The 24,070-nt window shown below is 44.3% G+C and overlaps 1 protein-coding gene and 1 long non-coding RNA gene across 2 annotated transcripts in view; one reads left to right on the forward strand and one right to left on the reverse strand.

Annotated features, from left to right (window-relative positions):
* The window catches only part of LOC146858890 (uncharacterized), a 52,002-nt gene extending 38,248 nt beyond the window's left edge, over positions 1-13,754 (reverse strand). The window contains exon 1 of the long non-coding RNA XR_014979706.1: positions 13,535-13,754. This is a non-coding gene — a long non-coding RNA (uncharacterized LOC146858890). The remainder of the gene's footprint in view (positions 1-13,534) is intronic.
* A 350-nt stretch (positions 13,755-14,104) lies between these two features.
* Positions 14,105-18,948, forward strand: SRSF1 (serine and arginine rich splicing factor 1). The gene is made up of 5 exons (XM_085649505.1): positions 14,105-14,493; positions 15,625-15,827; positions 17,969-18,141; positions 18,334-18,536; positions 18,888-18,948. Exons 1-4 carry the CDS (start codon positions 14,303-14,305, stop codon positions 18,526-18,528), a joined length of 762 nt encoding a protein of 253 aa, XP_085505631.1. The 5' UTR covers positions 14,105-14,302; the 3' UTR covers positions 18,529-18,536; positions 18,888-18,948.
* Positions 18,949-24,070: the final 5,122 nt, after the last annotated feature.

Here is a 24,070-nt window from a genome sequence, read left to right on the forward strand (position 1 = left end):
AAACAGACTACCTGAAGCTCAGTCGGGAGCAAGACGGCGACCCCGCCGGTGACAGGAGGGTCGGTTGGCTCTAGTAGCAGGTGGATTGACGAACGGATTGCGGTGGGGTCCAGGAGCGCACTCAAGGTGCGACCGCCATCTTGCCTCGTCAAGCCACGCCCCGCACAGCAAAGGTTTTAACACAACTGTTCAGGTGTCTGTAATCCAAAACTAGACGATATGTATTGTCTGGTTTGGAAACAGAAAACAAGGGATTGTTCATTGATAAGGTGCATGTTTCAATCACCCCTTGGTATTCAAGTTGATCTAAGATCTCCCTGACCTAGTTTTTAGCTTCTTGCTTAATTGGGTACTGTCTTTGTGCAGTAGGTTGACCTTTTAATTGGATTTTATGGTGAGGTGAGTCCTCATCTCATCCTACATGATTTTGTATAATGCTGGGTCCTGGGCTACTGCCCATTTCCTGGCATAAGTATATTTTACATTTCTAGGAACATGGTTGGAGAAGGCTGGCATAATGATGTCTTTGCCATGTGGGCACTCCCTGACAAATTTTGGTGGTCAGTCTTTTTCTGCTAGAAGAATGCCATAACCCCTTGAAAGTTTTTCCCAAAAGAGTGCTTTCACTTTTCTTGGTATGTCTCCCTCCATCCGAAGTGTTATTTGATATAACGTTTGTGGAGAGCTAACCATGGGGTCCACAGTCTCAACTGTGATGTACTCATTCAAGTCCACTATCTCCAGAAGTTCCTTCAGGTTCTGGCGAGCTATTGTTACTTCTGCTGCACTGTCCAGCATTGTCTGAGACCATTCTCCGTTCTTGAGTTGTGTCCTCAGAATTCTCAGCATGTCTGCTCTTCAGACCTGCTACCTTTTTCTTAGTGTATTGAGGTTTTGGTTTGTTATTCTGAACGTGTTGATCGTCTCTGGACTTCACGCGTTCTTCTTTGTGGTCTGACCATCCTCTTCTTTCGGATGTCTGTGAAGATATCTGAAAGGTAAGAGAGGAACGTGTATCAGTATCTTGATACCTGTCAGGTTTTTTTCAAATTATCCCTATTCCTGAGGTTATACCTCCTTTCTGAGTGCTCCTTTTGGGCAGACCTACCACGGGATTGAGAACGTTTCTCTTTTGAATGTTGTTTGTTGTTTTCCCACTTCTTTTTAGAAGATGTAGGATTGTGTTTAATTAAGTTATTTTCAGGACCTTCAGACAGTTGTGGTTTAACTGGTTTTCCCCCTAAACTGTCTCTGCCTAATTCTTCATAGGATTTTTTTATTATTCTGGGTAGTTCAAGTTGATGTTCTGTTACATCAAATTCCCTTAAGTTTTGGCGGATCGCCACTGATGCTGCCTCCCCTTTAATATTAGATAATATTATTGTTGAGGCCTGGTCGAAGTTTTTCAGTAATTTCATACCTAAGTTCAAAGCAGGCTCTGCCCCGTATTCATTTTCAATTTGTTTCGGGACATCAGGTATTACCGCAATAGACGGAACACCATGTGTGTTAGTATAGATGGCAGCAAAGACTGTGCCCCAAGTGGTGCAGTCTTCCAGATGTGGTGTGATCCCCATTGGTAGACAGATTGTTAGGATTCTGTGTTTCTCATAAGGGCTAGTATTCGGAAATACTGCTTCGCTTTGAGTAATTTTTTGAGCAAGCCAGAATGGAATTTGTTCACGTTTTGTGGGCATTTTACCCATGACGGCGTGTAAAGTCTGTGGGGTAATTTTTAGTGTATTCCCCTGATGAGGGGTTTGATTTGGAATGGTTATTGGTGGTTGGACTGTTAAAGTCCGCATGACATATTGTACTAACTGTCTGTAAATTTGTATTAACTCCTTGAGTTGAGTGAGTAATTCATCGTCTGACATTGTTTCAATGTCAGGATGAGGTGTGTAGCCGGCTAAAATCGGCCATGTTGCTCATGGTCTACCTACTGGACCGAGCCTGGTAATGTGATTGTGATGTTTTAGGGCGCCTTTAAAGCAGAGCTGATGCTCCTGGTATGTGAGTGGAATTTCAACATCCTCGAAGGGAATGTATTCCTCAGGTGGTTCATCTTCTTGAAGAAGTGAAACACATGTGTTACTGGATTTGATTCTGGAAATGTAATCCACAAATAGAAAACCTGTCTGAAAAGATTCATGTGCCTCTATCACAAAAACTGCTCTACCACCTCTTGGTGTTAGGCCATGTTTTATAATTTTTGGAATGATGGCTCTCCTTAAATTTTGTGGGCTGTGTAGAACACTCATCGGTTTCATTTAACCCTGTAAGATCAAAACCTATTGCGACTTGGTCAGTCGCGTCTACAACATCCCCGTGTTGGGACATTGTTTTTGAAATATGCAGAACAAGTTTCAAGGAAACAAAGATAAGGTGCACAATATTTTAGAACACTGTATCCTTCAATGTTAAACAAACCAAACTGCTAAAACATAGGATTCTCGTCCTACTCAGCTATGGCGGATATTATACCTACCCACTCCAGACGTCTTTATGGAGAATTATGAGTAGGGGTCTCTGAGAAAAGCACGACTGAGTTACTTCAGTATCTAGCGTTAAATTAGTGCCTTACCAAACGTTGGGCGCCATGTAGTGTAGTTCCTATTTCCCTTATAGGCTCTGCGCATTGGAATAATATACACTATAGTTTTTGCATAGGACTACGGTCAGTATGCTCCTATCGAGTACATTAAACTTAATTACTTTGTGTGTGCCAGCTAACTCAAAAGTCACTAGAAACTTCTCAAATAAACAAGAAGGGATTAGTTTCTGACAACCGCATAAACATGATAACTTTGTTTCCCTTAGAATCAGAACGCGTCACAGAATCGTGGAAACAATAGATAACAGTTTCACTCGTGCATGCTTAGTTTCTCCAGAGTTACACAGCAATAGATAGACAGGCGTTTCAATGAAAGGATTTATTGAACAGTTGTTTCTCGTGTAAGAGAAATGAGATGTTACAATCATTAGACAGTAAGCAAGATATAATACGCACAGCGTAAGCAGTAAGAAGAAATATTACTGCAATAGCATTGTCTTTTAGCTATGACATTATTCATATACACATACATAAATAACACAGGCTAAAAAGTGAATAGTCTGATGCTTCTAAATAGTTCTACCCCAATGTACCTAACCTAAGTGTAGTGAGAGGTAAGAAGTAGGTGCTGTTTTCTATAGAATGGTATATACTAAGTTTATATGCCAAGAGTCCCTCTAGGTTCTAGTCAGCTCCATACCTTTAGAATGAGAGAGGTGGGATTCTCTTTCCGGGTCTCAAACTCTAACACCACGCGAAGGGAATCAGAACACTGGAAGCTGGATTCTCTCCGAGCAGGGATGACAGCGTCTGGTCAGTGCGTCAGGCCGGGATATGGTCTCTTCCGAATTTGCAGTGGCGAACCGTGCAATCAAGTCATGCCGAGCCGTGCCGTGGTTTGCCATGGTAAGGGAAGGTATATTTATACCTGGAAGGTATTTAGGAATGCTAGTATTGACGTAAAATCGGGCAGAGGAAGACGTCATGGATGAACCCCTAAGGAATAGTAGTTCATGCATAATAGATGAGTTCTTGGAGAAATCAATAATCCTAGCTAGGGAAAGTACCGACGGTTTAAGGGTCTGGTTTCTAAGAACTCATTGTGACGTAGGATGGACGGATGTAGATGACCATGCCTGTACTTGGATTGCATGGCTAATGCCTAAATAAGGACTGGGATTCTATGCCTAAATAAGGGCAATGCGAATTGTGCCCATATAAGGACATGATTCAGGGAAAACTATGTACGGGCATCTAAATTGAAACACAACACTGGACTCTATACACACTATACCTCATTTTGGTGTAGTATATATAGAGCCAGTTTTCTACACCCTGTTGTTCCATTCCTCCGCTCATTTTCATCTTGAGGCTTCGAAAAGCGACAGGGAGGGGAGATTTATCATGGTTAGGGAGTTGTTATTGGGCAGGCTCTGCACGATAGCCGCAGTGTACGCACCTAATATAGGACAGGCAGAGTTTCACCCTACTTTTCTTACCTTCCTAGCGGGATTTTCCTCAGGGGAAATTGTTCTCATGGGAGATTTTAATCTCATCTGGGACTCACAGATAGACACTACACATCCGCAGAGAGCCGGTGGGGGGAGGGTGGTGTTCAGCAAGACACAAACTATCCATACAACAACTGGGTCTATTAGGCATCTGGAGGACCCTCAATCCCAGCATACGGGACAATTCCTTCTTTTCACATGCTGTTAGACTTGGCACCTTTTGGCGTGTTTCCCCTGAGTTTTTGCTTTCTGACCTGCCGGTTTTGACTGAATTTTGCTGGCGTAGTGTTTCTGCGCACTTTTCTCACAGCTGATCAGTGGTAAAGTGCATGTGCTCCTGTGGTAAATTATGTAATGGATTGGTGTTTCCATGATTGGATATTTGATTTACTTGTTAGTCCCAGTAAAGTGCACTGAGTGTGCCAGGGCCTGTGAATCAAATGTTACTAGTGGGCCTGCAGCACTGATTGTGCCACCCACGTGAGTATACCTGAAAAGGTAACTCAGGCCCGCCATTGCAGAGTCTGCACGCAGTTTGTAACTCCCATGTCGACTTGGCCAATATCTATGCACCTCCCAGTAATAATAAAGATTTGCTGTTTGATCGCCTAATGGAGAATATCACCCATATCATTGAAGATCAATCTCACTTGCCATATCTTATAATGGGGGATTTGAACGCTAAAATTTCAAACTGTGAAATAAAGAAATGGGCTCGTCTTTTCAAAGAGGAATCTTTGGAAACATCACTCCCTGAATTCCCAAAAGGATCCAAATCAGATAAGAGAGGACGCGTACTATTATCTTTTCTCTTCAGCATTAATGGGACTATATTAAACGGTAACATCAACGGTGACATACCAGCAACATACACACGGCAAGGAAATGGATCTCCTTCTACCCTGGATTACTTTATATGCGGGATCGAAGCAAAAGAACAAATGACTCAACTTTCAACAATATTCAATGCAGAAAGTGATCATGCTCTTCTACACCTTTCAACCCATTGGATTGCACAGTCCTCTTCTTATAATCAGCCAATATTCCCTACAACAAAAACAGAAGTAAACATAACAAGGCGTCGCATTTATTGGGGGATAGAAAATCTGGACTATCTGAGGTTGTTAATTTCCGAAACCAAGATATTGACTAACATATATTCAGATGACCCTATAAAAAATTTCGAACAATTAATGAATAATCTCAAACAAGCTTTACAAACTAAGTTAGAACATACCAGATCAGTAAAAAGTAAATGGAGAAATAAGAATAAAAACTGGAACCAACCAGTCGTAAAACAACTCAATAAGCTGATACGCGCGCAGTATCTGAACTTCTCGTCAGCAAACAAAAAGGAAATCAATAGATTAAAGAATCAAATACGACGAGAAAAAAATAAACAGAAAAAACTGAAACAGGACTTCAACTGGATTGAAATCCAACAAGCAGCCAAACAAAACAACCAGCGCAAATATTGGTCACTGATTGCACTAATGACGGGATCCAAAAAAAAAGCTGGAGGCAACTCCTGTTTCAGAGGAAAACTGGGATATTTACCTCCGTGAGCTATATAAAGAGAATAAGTCTATTAATAATGAAGAGGCGGAAGAACAAATTGTGGAAACTAAAGATATTAAGATCAATAATACATCGGCAGTATCAGTCTCTATGAATATCAGGAAGGCAAGGAGCACGGGTGCATCTGGCCCCGATCAGATACCTATCAAGGTCTACCAAACTGAACATAAAGATTGGGGACTGGTGCTTTCGCCGCTATTTAACTATATATTCGACAGTGGTCAAATGCCAAACTCCTGGAAAGGAAGCATCATAATCCCGATCTATAAAAAAGGAAAAAGAAATATACCGGGAAATTATAGGCAAATTGCCCTCATGGATGCTGCCGGTAAGATTTTTGCAGCAGAAATCCTGGATAGGCTCAAAAATTGGGCCTTTTCATCGGGTCTAATCCCAAAGTTTCAGTCCGGATTTCGCTCAAACCACTCAGTCATTGATAATGTAGCAATCTTCCAAACCATTTTAGATAAGTACGCAACAGGGAAAAAACAAACTATTTACGCAGCGTTCATTGATTACTCGACAGCTTTCGATCGAGTGGACAGACCGACCCTGTGGTCAAAGTTAAGAAGAATGGGCATTCCGGAGCAGCTATTGCATTTGATAGTAAACCTACACAGTGACACCTGGTGCCGTGTTCAAATGGGGAGTGACAAGGGCCTATCGAAGATAATACGAACTTCAAATGGCCTGAAACAAGGGTGCCTCTTGGCTCCAATTTTATTCTCACTGTATTTAAGTGACTTACCTTCCCAACTGCAGCAAGGGATATGCACCCCTCCTAAGATAGCCACTGAATATATTCATTCCCTGCTATACGCAGACGATATAGTCATGTTTGATCTAACACCATTCGGACTACAAAATCTTTTAGATATTTTATACAAGTATTCTATAAAAAAAATTTTAATCCCAAATACAAACAAAACCAAAGTGGTTGCTTTTTCAAACCAGAAGAAAAGGGTAAGGTACGAATGGAAGTTGGGTGGTGAGAAGTTAGAACAAGTAACGGAGTATACATATTTGGGCAGAATTTTCTCACAAAATATGAGTAACATCAACCAAATCAACCACCTGAAAAGGAAAAGTGACCTACATGCTGGGGCTTTGTCTCGTTTATACTCAGCTACTGGACAAAGGCATTTCTCTGCACTAATTCAAGTCTATCGAGCCAAAATCACACCGGTCTTGTCTTACGCCTCGGAATATATTCCTTTTAAACAATGGACTTATATGGACTCAGTAGAAGGTAAAATATTGAAAAAACTCCTGAGGATTTCTACACCTACCCCAGTACAAGCTTTGAGACTTGAATGTAACATCACGAGTGCATATGCTGTAGCCACAGCTAGTATTATAAGGTGGGCCTATAACCTTCTTCATTCAAAAAAAGGCACTCTAAGAAATTTACTAAAAACAGAGACATTTGAGACCAGCTCTACCCACATTACCTTTTTAACAAACATGCGAGAGGCTCTACAGCTTGCAAAAGTTAGTGTGGAAATTTTGTCTACATGGTCACCAGCCCAACTCAAACTTTTTCTAAAAAATTTCACTACCAAACTGAGCTACGAGATTGACCACCTACATTGTAATAGACTATCATCATATAAGATCTATGCAGCCTCCCAGGAATATAAACAATGCCAGCCTTATTTAGAGTATACACTTCAACACGGTGCAAGGCGTGCAATTATGATGTTGCGCCTGGGAACACTTCCTGTACAAACCTTTACTTCCTCCTGGAGGCCTGACAGATCTGTCATTTGTACCCTCTGTCAAGGGGGCAACCAGAACTTGGAACACTTACTTTTTATATGTCCGAATGCAGAAATTGTAAACGCGAGGTCAACATGTCTTAAGCCCGTCTATCGGTCCTGTAGGATCGTTAAATCAAATGACTTTTTATTACTATGTAAAAGCCCTCCTAATGAATTCGTCTGTTATAAAATTTGTAAGTTTTTGAAAATTTCATTGAAAATGTTTTAAATGGAAAGTATAATGTATATTTTACTTTGTGGTCCTCGAAAGAGTACCGTAACAAAAATAAAAATTTTTGACTTGTAACTCAGGCCCGCCATTGCAGAGTCTGCACGCAGTTTGTAACTCCCATGTCGACTTGGCCAATGCACACACTTGCCAGTCCCTCACCTTCCCTTTTCTTATATGTCCGCCACCCTAAGGTAGGCCCAAGGTACCCCTGTGGGTCGGGTGCAATGTATGTGAAAGGTAGGACATGCCCTGGTTTGTGTGGCATGTCCGGATAGTGAATTACGGCCAATTTTGTTTTTCGCTATTCCAAGGCTCCCTTTTCCCAATAGGACAGAATGGGGAGTTTGTTTATAACAACTTATAAACATAACTGGCCCGGGGAGTTAGGTAGGAAAACAAAGTTTAGTATGCCTAAACTCAGAATCTAAAGATGCATCTTTTAGTGAAGGTGATTTTTACATTCTGTGTTTGAAAATACCACTGTTAGAAGGTAGGTATTTTCTTGCTCAGTCATCCCGTGTGCCTCTGCTGGAATGTAGATTGCCTGTCTAGGATTTGGATGACAGAAGGCTGGGGGGCAGGAGTGGCTCCAGATAGTCTAGGTGGGTCAGGAAAGGGCTGAATAGACCTGGGCTCCAATTGGGGAAGGGGGAGGAGATTTCCTTGCACCTCAAAGGGCCTGGTCTGCCTCTGACACTGCCGTCTCCACCTCCTGCCAGAAAGTCACACCAGAAAAGGCAGAACTGGTATTGGCTGGGCACAGACACTGTCTGCCTAAGAGATCAAAGGATTTTGGGATATAAATATTGGGGCCCAGACCCCTGATCTTTAGAACTCTTTTGGAGCAAGAAGACTGCCAAGAAGAAGAGCCGGAGAAGCTGTGAGGAGGAACTACCACTTTGCTGTGTGCTTTGCTGTGTTGGCCTGCAGTGGCTGCTTTTGTATGGGCAGTGAAAGGACTGCACTGAACTTTGTGCAGTCTATTTTGTGAGTTTCTCCAAGGGCTTGAGGTAGAGCTTGCCCCCTGTTCAAGAAGTCTCAGGAACCGCTATGTATGAGGCGTTAAGGCTGGACATGAAATAAAGCCTCTCCTGCTACCTTATTTGAGTCTCCTTTATTCCTCTCTCCAGATACAATAGGTAATTGTGATTATTACGTGTTTCACTCCCACTGGCTAGCCTGTTGCGGAGCCTCTTGGGAGCAGTAGATTGTTCTTTATTTTTGACTGTCGCTATTGAAAGTAGCTACGAAAGTAAAGCAAAATTAAAAAGCATAAGAGGAACTTCCGTTTTGACATAAAATTACATCCTTCAAAGAGAGCATGACCCAAGTGCAGTACCACAGAGGATATTGCAGGTCTGACAAAATGTAACTAAGAGGAGCGCTCCTAACGACGGAACAGCACCTCACACTGCGTGTCGCAATAAGGATAAACAAACAAGTGTTGGCTGCACACATCGCTTTGACAACAATGCGCCTCGACAAGTGAAGAAGCAGTGTAAATGCATAATTATTTTTTATGTGGGGACTTGCCTTAAAATGCGTTAGTCTAACAGGTGACACTTGGCAGGGCTGACTGCATGATGGGTGAATGAGGTATAGTTTCTTCAGCTAACTGACAAGCTGACAAGGAGCGTACTGCTGGCAGGAGCGTTACGGCGCTTGCTGTGCAATTTTTAAACTCACCTGTTTGTTTTCTTTTAGGTACCCGGATTTGCGCTTCTCTGCTCCCCTCACTTGCACTGTAATCGTGCCCCTCACCGCCGTGTGGCTGGCTGGTTCTGGGGAGGCGGACATCTTGGTTTGGGGTGGTGAGGATTGGTCCGACAGCGCTCATTGCGCATGCGCCAGCGGGGGAACGCATATTAAAAGCGAGTCCCCGCCTTTCCCTCCCCCTGACAAGGAGCGTACTGCTGGCAGGAGCGTTACGGCGCTTGCTGTGCAATTTTTAAACTCACCTGTTTATTTTCTTTTAGGTACCCGGATTTGCGCTTCTCTGCTCCCCTCACTTGCACTGTAATCGTGCCCCTCACCGCCGTTTGGCGGGCTGGTTCTGGGGAGGCGGACATCTTGGTTTGGGGTGGTGAGGATTGGTCCGACAGCGCTCATTGCGCATGCGCCAGCGGGGGAACGCATATTTAATGCTCCTCCCCTAGCGCAGCGGGCGTGTCTTCGCGTGGCCGGAGTCATGCCAGAGTCCTGCCCGTCTGCGCCCGTCCGCGCTAAGGCCGTGCGGGTCGTGGCGGGCTCTGGCTCTGGTTCGTGATAGTGATAATTACTGGTTTGTTGCCATGCTGACATATTCTAGGGAGAGCCTGATGTCCATCAACCAGGTGAGCCGCTGCTGTGCACTTCCGCCTGTCCATCCTCTCTGTGGTCCGTATCGTTGTCTATGCAATGGGCTGATACTTGACCCCCCAATGTCTCTCCCTCGGAAATCTCCCTCTGTTGTCCATCATAGCAGGGTCTCTTCTCCCTCTCTGCGGATAATGAACCTGAATGTGAGGTCGATCTTGAAACATCAGCAAAATCTGTATGATCTCATTGAGGATGAAGCTCCGGATATCCTGGCTATAACTGAAACATGGCTTCAGGAAGCTGACACTGCCATTCTCAATCTGGCATGCCCCTCTGACTATTCGATGTACATCTTGAATAGAGCATCTAGAGGGGGTGGAATAGCGCTGATAGTTAGGTCCTGTTTTCCCTGTGTGTGGAACAGCCTTAAGATCGCTGGCTGTGAAAGCGCCTCTTTCAAAGTCTCTGTCAACCCTGAGTTTACACTGTCTGGGATGGTGGTATATCGTCCGCCGGGCAGTGACGTGCTGTTTAGAAATGCTTTCGCGGATACTGTCGGCACTTTGACCACTGACTGCGCCAACTTTTCTATACTGGGCGATCTAAATCTGCATTTCGATACACTGTCCAGTTTGACAGCTCGTGCCATCGCTTTGGACTTAGAGGCTTTTCAATTGTTCCAGCTGGTTTCCCAGCCTACACACATTGGGGGACATACTTTGGACCCTTTCTTTACCAACTTGACTGAGGCCAAAGTCACTGCGATTACCCCAGTAGAATGGTCTGACCATTTCCTGGTGTCTATCCAGTGTCCCGTATCAGTGACTATTCCCACTTCTGCAGCTAGACGGGTACTCAGGAGATCTTGGAACAAACTCAGGCTGGAAGACTTTCACCATTTTTTGTTGGTGGAGCCCTTGGGCCCATTGAACAATGTTGATGAAGGGTATGATCTCTTCTGCTCCTGGCTTACTAGGGCTCTGGACGCTCTGATACCTATTGTATCGACCAAGATCAATCCTCGCGAGTCGAGTCCCTGGTATGACGGGGCCTTACGCGCCTTGAAGGGAGCCTGTAGACGGGCGGAGAGGGCCTGGCGGAAGACATATGGGGCTGACTTAAAAGCCGCATATGCTGCTTCAGTTAAGCTTTATCACCGGGCCATATGTCGTGCTCGTGCGGCCTTCTATGCTGAAGAATTCCGGAACAGCACCAACCCGTCGAAGGCCATCTTCAAAGCGGTTAAAGATCTTATGGCCAAACGGACTATCTCTTTAGCCGAGAGCTCTGTCTCCCATTGTGAATCCCTGGCTTCCTATTTTTTGGGAAAGGTCCAAGCCATTTATCGGACTTTCCCTAGCATTGGGGTTCCGCTGGGAAGTTCCAATGAGGCACTACGTCAGATCACCCTGCCTTCATTTCCCCCTCTCACCTCGGACGGGTTTGACAAACTTGCTTTGCAAGTTAAATCAGGATCTCCATCTGATCCAGTAAGGCCTGCTCTCTTTCGAGACCAGACCTTTTTGGGGCGCCCTGTTGTGCGTTCCCTTGTCAACCTCTCTCTGGAGTCGGGGGTAGTTCCAACTAAATGGAAGCAGGCGGTAGTGTCTCCGATCATCAAAAAACCCTCCTTAGACCCGTCTAAGCCTGAAAGTTTTCGCCCCATCTCGCTGCTACCTTGGCCGGCAAAGTTGACAGAGGCCCATGTCAATCTGGCCCTGTCGGAACATCTAGCCCGGACCAACGCCCTTGATCCCACACAGAACGGTTTCCGCGCTGGTCACAGCACGGAGACCGCTCTCCTCGCAATGGTAGAATATCTGCGTGCTAGGTTGGATGCGGGTCAGACGGCGGCGCTGATATTGTTAGATCTCAGCGCCGCCTTCCGACACCGTATCTCATGGCATCCTCCTGCATCGGCTTGAGGAGATCGGTGTCAGTGGTCTGGCGCTGCAGTGGTTCCGCTCCTTCCTGGACAACCGTTCCTTCTGTGTGGCCATTCCTCCCTTTTCGTCCAGTTTCCAGCCTCTGGCCATGGGGGTTCCGCAAGGGTCTTCGCTAAGTCCCACGTTGTTCAATCTTTACGTGAGACCGCTGGCTGATGTCGCGAGGCAGTGGGGCCTCACTCTGGTCTCATATGCCGATGACACTCAGCTGGCGGTTACCCTTAGCGGAGATGTTCATCAAGATGCCCCCAGGTTTCAGTCTGGACTGAAGGCGGTGGCTTGCTGGCTGACAGAAAACTGTCTCCAGCTCAATGCCACAAAAACAGAGGTGATGGTTGTTGGGAAGGGAGTGGAGCTTTGGGGCGATCAGTGGTGGCCTTCTGAGCTGGGCCCCACTCCGACCCCAGTGTCGGAGGTGAAAAATCGTGGGGTCTGGTTTGACGTTGGCCTTACCTTCATAGGACATACCAAAAAAACGGCAGCCTGTTGTTTTGGTCTGTTAAGAGGACTTAGACCAGTTCTTAAATATTTTGATGCCCCAACCAGACAGCTTGTAGTCCAGGCTACTATCATCTCTCGCCTGGACTACGCTAGCTCTCTTCTGGCTGGGGCTAATCAGGCTGAGTTAACTCGCCTACAGCGGGTTCAAAATGCTGCGGCCAGAGCCATTGTTGGCCTACCCAGATTTTGCCCGGTGGCGAATGTCCTCCGTTCCTTGCATTGGCTCCCTGTAAGGAAGCGTATTCTTTTCAAGGTCCTTTGCTTGGCTTTTAAAATATTAAGAGGTATAGGCCCTGAAATCCTGTCCAATTTTATTTCTTTCTATGTCCCCACTCGTAGCCTCCGATCTCAGGGCCAGGCCCTTGCTGTGGTCCCTAGATTTAGACTCAGTCGGATGGGGGGTCGTTCCTTCAGCGTGAAAGCTGCACTAATTTGGAACACCCTCCCAGTTGAAATCCGTCAGTTAGACGATCTGCTTTCTTTCCGGAGAGCCATTAAGACTTTTTTGTTTTAGTTGTTCATCTCAGGTTTTCCCGTTTCTGTTGTGTTGTGTTCCTCCTTGTCTTTGCGCCGGGACGCTCCTTGGCTGGAGTAGCTGTGCGCATAATAAATCAATATAACATAACATAACATAACTATAACTGGCTAATTTCACTGTTTTTATAGCGTAAAACATTTTTTAACTGATATGTTCACCTGTTACCTTAACCTTTCTTTTTCCAGTATATATATATATATTTGCATGTGTGCGTGTAAAATACATTGTATTGCTAAGTGGAGATAATTATAGCACTGACATTGTGCAGAACAAACTTTACGTGCATTTGAACAAAGTACATTTTGTTTTGTTGTTTTAGGGATTAGACTACACGGAGTTTCTGTGAAATGTAGTGGAGCTGCCCTACCAATAATGTAATGGCTTTGTTCGCAATCAATCAATCAAAACATTTGTAAAGTGCTCTACTCATCCGTGAGGGTCTCAAGGCGCTGGGGCGGGGGCTGCCACTGCATGATGCCAAACAGTAATAAAAATGCACCATTAAATTATGCCAGGTTTTAGCACTGTCCTTGTGTAACTTAACTGCTGCTCATACAAAGCGCTCCAATACCTTCGGATCGAGTTCCTAATAAAACTGCAACAAAGAAAAAATTACCTGCAGATTGTTTTTGTTTTCACCGGCCCGACACGAAAGCTGTTGATTGCCACTGCTTTCGACATACCGTTTTGTATAGGTTTACCTAAAAAGGTTCCCTTTACTTTCACATTGCTTTTCGTTAGGAATAAGCTAGCGTGTCTACGAGTTTGTACTAAGGACGCTGCAGATCTCAAGGACCCAACACAAAGGACAGGGGAGAACAGAACACGCTGCTTTCATCAAAAGAAACCGAAGCAATTGCGAAACTCACCACCAAAGGCAGCAAGGCATTGTGGGGTGAAGGGGTTTCACCTCGTCCGTTTTTTTTTTTTTTCGAAGCAACGCATTTAGCCTATGGACTACTCCGGCCGGAATTACGTCACACTCCATATGCACACACAGTTCAAACGGTAATTAATGACTACTCTCGTAACCTATAAGGATAGGAAATACTAATTTCATAAATAGTTTCCGCTAGAAAGGTCATAGTTACTTCACTTATTGTCTGGGGCACCGATACACATTGAATCGCCGTTAGGTACTACTTTAATGCGGCGGAAGAATACCTCACATTTATATGCAAGCTGTGAATGGACAAGAGGCGGGCAGTCGCCATTTTGAGAAGAGATTTAAGGAGTGAGCCTGCTGCGTGCGCGGCCTTTTCAACCGCGTGTCGCGCTTGTCGCTGCTCCCATTTGTGTGACCAGCCCTCGTATTTTTAACCTTTTTTCATAATTCTGCTTCGCCTGCGGCTTACGCCCCCATCCGGCCGCCACCCTGGACGACATGGCAGGAGGCGTTATCCGCGGCCCGGCCGGGAACAATGACTGCCGCATATATGTTGGGAACTTGCCGCCCGACATTCGCACCAAGGACATAGAGGACGTATTCTACAAATATGGCGCTATTCGGGACATCGACCTCAAGAATCGGCGCGGTGGGCCCCCTTTTGCTTTCGTCGAGTTCGAAGACCCGCGGTAAGTACCACGCTTTGTTTGTTTGGATTCAAAAGCGAATCACTAGTGGCCGTTAAACAGGAATAAAACGTGACCTAAATGGAGTACCTTATAATCTTTTGGAGGTTACTAGGAGCCGGGGCATATATTGTCCACATCAGTTGGGTATAGGTAATTTTTGTGTTTCAGATGGCTCCTCCTACTGGTAGGATGGCGTGTGCTGTTGTGTACCTAACGTTGCAGGCATGAATTTGGGACGCGGCAAAAAAAAACTAGCGAGTCCCTCTAAACTACCAAAACTGACGCTGGGCTCTTATGATCTACAATTGAAAATGTTGAACTGTACGTATTCGCGAGAATGCATAACTCATTAGATTGCGTGGGCGGTACCGTCTTTTACTGCTTCTTGGCCGTGGCGGGCGCGAAGCGGGGAGGGGTGGCGTGTACTATATCGGACGTGTATGGAGATTCTTATTGGTTCTTTTGTATTAATATTATGCTATCCTCTTGCTTTGTTTTTTGCAATCTTAGCCTTGTTTTTTACAAACGTAAACCGCTAATTCCAATAAAAAAATTTAATCTAAAGGTATTCTAATAAACACAGCAGGTCAGTAACGTTAGATTGTATCGCAGGAACTACTCAATATAGTTTCGTACTACTGGTACAGCATGTGTTGCAAATCCTTTTTTTTTTTTTTTTATAATGGAGTCTTGTTTTGTACTCTCCCTTGCACGCGCCCGCCTATTTCTTGTGGGTGGAGGGACTACAGAACAGGGAATCCCCAATACTTCTCGGTGGTCGCTAACGCAGGCCCGTTGCCCTCACGTGCTCTGCACGTTGTAATGTATAGGAAGCTGCATGTGCTAGCGCTTGATAATGGAGTGCTCGATACTTGTGGCTTCCATGTCGAATTGCTTGCTGTATCAAGCGCATGTGACACCATTTGGCCACAATTCCTATCTATAAATCACATACGCACGGACATCGGTTTTTTTTTTATTAATTTCGCGAAATTCGGTCCCTGTACCTTGGCAGATACATCCGCCTATCTTCAACAAATGGCTGCGTAGTCCATTCGCTAAATGTCATTCAACTACCTTAATTTTTGTAGGTATTGGTACTGTGATAACTAAATGTTGTTTTTCCTTCAGGGATGCCGAAGATGCTGTATATGGGCGCGATGGCTACGACTATGACGGCTACCGACTGCGGGTAGAGTTTCCCCGTAGTGGTAGAGGAACAGGAGGACGAGGCGGTGGTGGAGGTGGTGGCGGCGGTGGTGGTGGCGGCGGCGCCCCTAGGGGTAGATATGGGCCCCCATCTAGACGTTCCGAATACAGAGTGATTGTTTCAGGTGGGTATCTTTATTTTTTTGCTGTGGGTGTTTGTCCTGCTTAGGGATACGTTCACAGTAGTATGAAAATAAATAAATGGGCACCACACGATCATTGGGTAATGTGGTGCAACATTTTGACGCGCATTACAACACTGATTCGGACTAATTTATTGAGTGGACATGTTAAGAAACCTCCGTCTTAACACCATACTCCCTGCCCCAATGGCTTCCTTTTGGTACATGGGATTCGGCCATGTGAGGTGCGGCTCGACTTCTATGCTCCGGACCCGATCAAGACCCGTTAGAGGTTTGCAATACAAAATAGAGATGTGCGTTAGATTGAGGTTTCTCCCACTTCACAGCCTGCATATAGCTGAACTTGATTGCCTTTAACATATCAATCCTTAGACTTGACCTGCCAAAATAAAATGCAACAGCTTGTGGAGTCTCTAGATTGCTGGACTGTTAAAGCAATTTTGAGCACAGGGTTGCCCGTCCTTCCTTCATTAGACCTCTAACCTTCTTTCCCGTGTGCCAGTTTTTCTTATCCTCTTCCACCTCTGACTCCTTGCTCCCTGTTTCCACCACCCCCGCGCAAGGTGTTCTTTAAACCTCTCCCTCAGTTTTTTTTCATGCTCTCCTTTGTTTCACCCCTGTCCTTTTCTGCCCTCCTCTCCGTTGACACTACTCACCCACATTTTCGTCTCTTTGCAAAGTTGGCCTTCTTTCATAATACCTACTTCCCTCTCCCTTATATCTCCCCATTTTCTTGCAGTCTTTCAATAATTCTAGGTCTCGTTTGCACAGATTTTGGTTTTAGTGATCCTTTGTTAGACGGTTGCGCCATTCACATTGCAGTGACCGCCCACTTAAGCTAATCTCTGTATTTGGCACATCGTACTTATTTCCAGGAACTGCAGTATATTTGCATGCATTTAATGTATTTCTTGACACACAAGCTCGTACCCTTTAGCCCCTTGAAGTTTTACAGAGAACATAAGCATAGTTAAGACTCGCAGACAGTGCTGGACCGATTGACAATGTTCTGTTCTTTGTTCGAGCTTCCCCTTAACGGCGTGGGGACGCGCTGTAAATGTAAGACGCTTTTTCCCCGAAGTCGGGGTCTATGATAAGGGGGCATTCTACACAACCGTGCTTACGCAAATAGGATTCTACACAGGGGACAGCTCGTAGCTCCCCGAAGACCCTAGTAGCTGGTTCCTCCAGGTTCAGACCGGTGAACCTTAATAAATGTGCAGCATAAAACGTCTCGCTGTGCACTTTGAAAGTGCTCCTCGTAGACTTAGCCAGCTATTAATTTCTCTAGTTACAACCGTCATTTAGACTAGCTCCCTTGCATACATGCACACACGGGATGCGTAGTGACCTACAGCTCTGCTCATCTTCCTGCTGTCTCGTCATTTGAGAGACCAGATTCCCATCATGCTAGGTATCCAAGTGCATTAATCTCGGCTAACGGAGTACGGGCACTTTATGGACGGTACTTCCATGTCGGGCGTCACATCTCGAGAAACTGGGCCCAGCACCAATCTTGCGTATTAGGATCCGTATGACGCTTCAAGTCATTTGATACATGTCCTTTGGTAGTCTGGATTTGCCTACCCCTAGTATCGCAAACCACTGGTGGGACTGCATTGTCGTGTGATCCGGCCAGTCAGTGATCATACCATCCCTTTGCCTGTGTGATTTGAAATGCTGTATCTATAAATTAACTTGCCGCCCCATATGTATTGGGCTAGCCTGGCCTCGTATACAAAGGGTGGCTCTGCATCTCTTGTGGTGGTATTTACCATGAGCTGCACTAATAAAGTGATCTTTAGGGCAAGTTTTGGACTGCAAGGAGATGGGTGCGTGGTTGGGAGTTTGCCAAATGGGTAGTTACCTTAGACATGGTTGAGATTTATGGGGGTATCGGGTCTACTTTTGTGGAGCTTTAAGTTAGTGAAGTACAGTTCGGGTTCTCTGTAAGCGCACAACTTTTTAATCATTGAATGTGTGAAAGTAACACTTGATTTGTTTTTGCCGTTTTACCTGCTTAGTTTATTTTTATCGACATTTGACTTTGCAGTTCTTGACACTTACGTCGTCTTGATCATACTGCTTATTAATTGGTGCCGCTATATACTTTTTTGGTTCAGGACTGCCTCCTAGTGGAAGTTGGCAGGATTTGAAGGATCACATGCGTGAAGCAGGTGATGTATGTTATGCTGATGTTTTCCGAGATGGAACCGGTGTCGTGGAGTTTGTACGGAAGGAAGATATGACCTACGCAGTTCGAAAGCTGGATAACACTAAATTTAGATCTCACGAGGTAGGTTTTCAAGTTCTGTTTTGTATCAAAGGATATTTTTTAAGAGATTGGACATTTAAGGTAAAGTAGTCAATTGTGGGCTAACCAAAGCTGTATAGTAAACCCAGATTGTTGAAATATTTCATGTCGGCATGCCTGAATAATGGCAAAGGATGTTGGATCTTTCAATGGCAAGTTCTGTCTATTTAATAGGGGGAAACTGCCTACATCCGTGTTAAAGTTGATGGCCCAAGAAGTCCAAGCTATGGAAGATCGCGATCTCGAAGCCGTAGTCGTAGCAGAAGCCGTAGTCGAAGCAACAGCAGAAGCCGCAGTTATTCTCCTAGAAGAAGCAGAGGATCTCCACGCTACTCTCCCCGTCATAGCAGATCACGTTCTCGTACATAAAGTCCATAGTAATGCTTTTTTGTAGACTCTCGTTATACAGTTCTTTCCAGTCCAGTCTTTCTTTTTTTAAATTCAGCCCGTTTTATTCACCGTTTCAAATGTGTTGGGTATCATTGTGTAATCTGAATATTTGCTCCTTAACCAAAACATTCCCCTCTTGTCTTTAGTAAATTGCATTTTAACCTATGTGCGATAGAATTGCTCAAATTTCATTACCCACAATGCTTTTCAGGCTTGTGTTTGTGTAAATGTCTGCTGGTTGTGATTTGTACGAAGTAGCATTTTGGGTGTTTATGTGGCTAATTTGTCTCTTGGGGAGTCTCATATTTTACCTTGCCTTTTCGTGTGTCTTTCTGTAGACATAACTGAAGAGATGGATTAAGAATGCTTTGGATTAAAGGATTTTGGAGCACATTTCAATCATTTTAGGATTGTCAAAAGGAAACATGAGGAGGATCAATCAATAATGGAGGCAATGGTATGACTCCAGTGCTACCGTCACAAACGATTTTGGCAGTATTGATGTTATACGTGAATGAAAGTTTGTGATTAGAATGCTGGCCATATAAATATTTGTAGAGCTGTATCTAGATGTAAAAAAAAACCTTACCCTGGTTTTGTTTTGGGTGCTTGGGAAATAGCTTTCACACAAAGCATTTAAATACGCAGGTTAACAAGATTGCTTTTCTACACGCTATAGTTCAAGTAATCAAATATATATAATATCAATACTGCTAAACCTTGCATGTCCTCTTGTGTGATTGATGCAAACTTGCTTAAGTGTTCAACCTGGGTATGACCTAAAAGAGGGGAGTGTTAGGCTATTGGTTACAGTAATCCCTCCCAAAGCCATACTCCTGAGATGAGCCATAAGTACAAAACAGGCCTAGAAGATTGTTTTGCTGAGCATATGGGTTAAGTTTAGTTATGGCTTAAATTTATACCTTTAATTTTCATCTTGACCTATTTCCAACCACACTGCCAGAAGTGTAGCAATGAAAGTTGGTATTAGCATGTGTAGATATGTACCCCTCTAATAATTGTTATATTTTTAAAGTAACTTTGCTTCACCATTTAGTTTTGTTTTGGGGATATGGTACTTATTGGTGCACATCTTTTTTTAATCGATGGCACACATAACTGACCACTCCCCAGAAACTGTTTTTTAATAACAGTATCTAACTTTCTGCCTCCTCTTTTTTGGTTTTGCTGGTTATAAAGGTTTGGATTGGAGAGGGCTCACTGGATCAGAATCCTTGGAGCTGGATCATTGGATTCAAATCATAGGAGTTCATAGGATAGGGAGGATCAATTGCAAGGATTCATGGAGCGGGATCAAATTACATGGATCATAGGAGTGGATTCCTGTCCCAACCAAACCGCATTCATGTGGATATTTTTTCACACAATCAAATTGGCCATTCCAAAGAATTTTTCCTGTTTTTGACGCTTGGAGGCCTTAGGATGCATGGAGGCGTTTGATATCATTTTTTTGTTAAAGGAGCAAAGCGAGGACCTCGAGAGGTACGCTGGAGCAATCTCCTTGGAAGGATTCAGCACAATAGATGGTAAACATGATGGGGTTGGGAGGGGGGGGTTGTAATGAATAAATCAGTAAGTCATCTCTAACATTAATGCCCTATTGAAATTGAGCAGGTTTCCAACTGGCTGTTGCCAATTTTCTTTGACTAATAAAACCTTTTTAGAAAAAAATAGTATTTAATTTTTTTGGGTTGTGCCTTGTCCATCAGTTGTCTCCCGTTCAAGTGTAAAACTGCTATGGTGAGTTGCATATATTTATTGATTTTTATATTGTTTACAGGATTAAACTGTAGCAGCCTCGAGCCAAACTACTACTGTGCGGGAAAACTTAATGGAATACTGACGAATACATTTAAAAAAAAAAAAAACTATTTGGAGGTCGGCACACAAAGTAGTTAGTTATTCTGCATTAACGGTCCATTCACTTTACTCTTTCTGACCAACCCTATTGCGAACAGTACTAGTCGCCCATTGGTTGTAGAGTAGGGTCTTATCTGGATTTGGGGACGATGGGTGGTCTGGGTATTTCACCTGCCAAGTGCACTTTTATGCATTTACAGTCTGTATCCACAGACATCCCTAACAGGTGTAAGGTTAACGCTCTAGCAGACCATATTGTTTACGTAGCAGTTTGAGGAAAGTAAAAACGGTCACCAGCAAATGGGTGGGTAACTTTCGCCTCTTCTAGGCTAGATTTGCCACTGCCTACAAAGGAAACGGGTAATTTTTTAATCACATTCTTAATTACTATTTGAAAGTAGCTTAATTGAACCAATTAATATCATAAGATGGCTTTTTATGGATGCGGAGTCGCAGAACATGACATGGAAGAGGAAAAAACACCAAACTACATTAGCAGCTAAGCCGTTGCAGTTCAAACTAGAAGTACATAGTGCCTGCGTGCCAGTTGCTAAATAACTACTTTCAGTAGCTCAGCTGCCGCGCAAGCTGTTTCCCAAATGTATTATCAATCTAGCTCCTGCAATATCACTTCCAAAACGCCGCACTCACCCACCCCACCCCATTCTTGAAATTCGCAAAACAGGCTTTCTTTAAAGTTGAATTGGCTCCTGTCTGCGTCGTGGCCAGGGGCGGTTGAGGATAGCTGAGAGACGGAGTGATTAAGCATAGGGCAGTCTCTCAAGTTTTGACCCATTTCATTGTCTTGTGGGAGTGTGCAGACCTTAGGGTACTGTGCTTTTACCTTTCAGGATAAGGAGGCGCGGCTTCTTTATGTAGGCTTGGAACTATGGGTAAATGCTAGTTTGATCCTTTCTCCTGGGGGCTTGCAGATTGCTGCAGTCTTGGCTGGGTAATCCTCTGATCATCCCTGTGTAGGTGTGCCTTTGAGGAGTTAAATGTGGGTACTGCATCTGGCTGCTGCCTGTAACGGGTACAATGGCTGTTAAGGATCGGGGGTAGGAGGCAGTGGAGGCTGCTGGGTGGGAAGCTGTGGTTGAAAAGTGTGCTTAACGTTATTTGTTATAAGATCCCTGGTCCGACATACTGTCTCTACTAGAGAAATGAACAATTTGGCTGATCAGTACCACGGGCTGGATTAAGACTTTTTTCCAGTATTGGTTATGCTGCTCGTGAAGGGGGGGTCACCTGTTTAAAGCGGCTTTTGATCTTTCATGACTTGGATGCAACTATGATGCTGTCTACAGTCAGAATTGGTTTCTCCCAATGTAATTACAGAAATAATTCCTGTATATAAGGCAGGGGACGTGAGAAATAGTTACTGCGCCGTGTGGCGTTGACAATGTTGCCAAATAAACTCACCAGTCTCGCTCTGATCTTAGTGCCAATGTTTTGGGTGTTATTTTAGATTTTCAGATTCCCATGTGCTACAGTGCTCCAAATCTTTATCTGTGTCCACAGCACCTGGAGTGAGGCACGCCATGGCCAGAATACCTTCATCCGTCAATTTCTTTTCGTTTGACCGTGTTAATGGATCGTATCAGGGTTCCTGAACGGAGGCCATTGGGAAGAGTGCACACCATCCCCTTCCTCAAGCACAGTACCTGACATGCGCATGGCGGTTGCAGGCCAGATATTCCCCTTGCCTTAAAAAGGCACAATGCCTACCTCTGGTTCCACCGTGTACTTTGCTACTCGGCTCTGATGTTTGGGGGCATTTCAGGTTCACTTATTAGTGTGGCCGGGCGTGCATCCTTATGCTTCTGGAAGAGAGTTGAGGGCAGAAGGTATGGTTTGTGCCAAGAAACTTAGACCCTCCTTCAAATGTTTTTCTTTGCTTGATGTTTGAGAAGGCACTGTATTTTTCACCGTTGTAAGGATTAGTGGGTAATGTAGAAACCTACCAGGGATGGGGGAATGGTGTTCAATGCACCATAGGTAAAGTGCAGAGCAACCTGGATTGGGAGTAGGACCCCTTTTCATGACTCCTCGAGCATTAATTCTTATACAGTGGTAAAGCCAAAGTTTCTTTCGTGACAAGATGACTCCACTTCATAGGGTTGGGGTTTTAGCAGCTTATAAAGGTATAACTACCTGAACCCATCTATGCTGTTGCCAATTCATTTCAAAACCTTGCAGAAGGAAAGTAAACCGGTCTGCAAAATCTCTTCTCCACCGCACCCCCTCTGGCAGAGATTTCCCCCGGAATTTAAGGTGACGTCACGCGATCGTGCCCACTGTTGACATTGCCTTACCTCTGGTAGCAGATCTAGGAATACCAACCAATCTGGTTGCCCAGGAGCCTGGGTGTGATTGTCACGTTTCTGGCCCATAGAACGTGTCTGAAAATTCAGCATCCGAGGTACAAAGACGAGACTCTATTGCCAAAGGTGCATTTCTCAATGAAATCCTACTTGGCTGTGTACAAGTCCTGTTTCCACTAAACCACACAGCTTTTAAACTGACTTTGATACATCATGCCCCCAGCCAAATGCTTGCTTTCTAGGGGTTATCGATGCTCCTATGTGAAGGTGAGCAAGCTGTTTCCCGAGGAACACCCCAATTTAGTTCACAGGTCAGAACAGCAATCAAGACAAATAAAAAGCATTACGTTTTACTATAGCCCCTCCTAAATAAAATCGTTATGGCTCGCATTTTGAGTAGCAACAGCAGTTACCATTCCTGTCGTGATTATGATCTCTCCAGGAAGGCCGTATATCTTTAGGTTTTTCCCTCATCTCCACCTGGAGGATTAATCTGTGGGTTAAAGTCTGTAGGAGAATTAGGGGTGTGAAAAGGGAAACACAAGTCTTGAGAAAATCACATGTAAATGTCTTTAGTAGGTTGCATACTAATGTTCAGGCATAGTACAGCAAAACCGGAAACTGCTCCAAGACCTTCAGCAGTAGCTTATGCGTGCTCATATCAAATGCCCCATACAGCTACCACAAGCACACAGTCCATGATCGTCCAAGTGATACTTGATGAAAAATGTCGTAACCGGTAAAGTGGGAGCTGTTTAGCCAAAGTCCACACAAGATACAACCACGGGGTCTATAGGTACAACTACAGAATCTGGATGCCAGCATAGTTTCACATCACTGACCTAATCCACATTAAGAGCATTTTAAAAGCTGTACATTTCTGTTGCATAGCCGGTCAATGCATTCAGGGAGTAAGTTGTGTAATAAGTGAACAGACTGAACTTGCTCAACAAGAGTGCGTTCCAACTCCCACTTTGATTTCTCCTATCCTGCTTAATCTCTACCCCAGTTTCTGAAGGTGGACATTCTTACATGCTCTGTCCCTCGTTGCCACTATTTTATTTTCACGGCGTTGCATCCTTTTAGTAAAGGCAGTCAGTCACCTGACACAACCCCATGATGCATAGTTTTTCTGCTCCTAATAAAGTGTATTGTGTTACACCCTAACGTTTGCACCATCCAACCGATTAGATACATGTTCATGGCTGGCTGAAATTTGATCCATACCATTATTGAAAAGGAAACAAAATGCATATTCACATTGCCCACGTTAAAGTACTGTTTTTTTTTTTCCTTCCCTCTTTAAAACATGCTCT

Source organism: Triturus cristatus, chromosome 3_2, assembly GCF_964204655.1.
Source record: "Triturus cristatus chromosome 3_2, aTriCri1.1, whole genome shotgun sequence".
NCBI classification, from domain to species: Eukaryota; Metazoa; Chordata; class Amphibia; order Caudata; family Salamandridae; genus Triturus; species Triturus cristatus.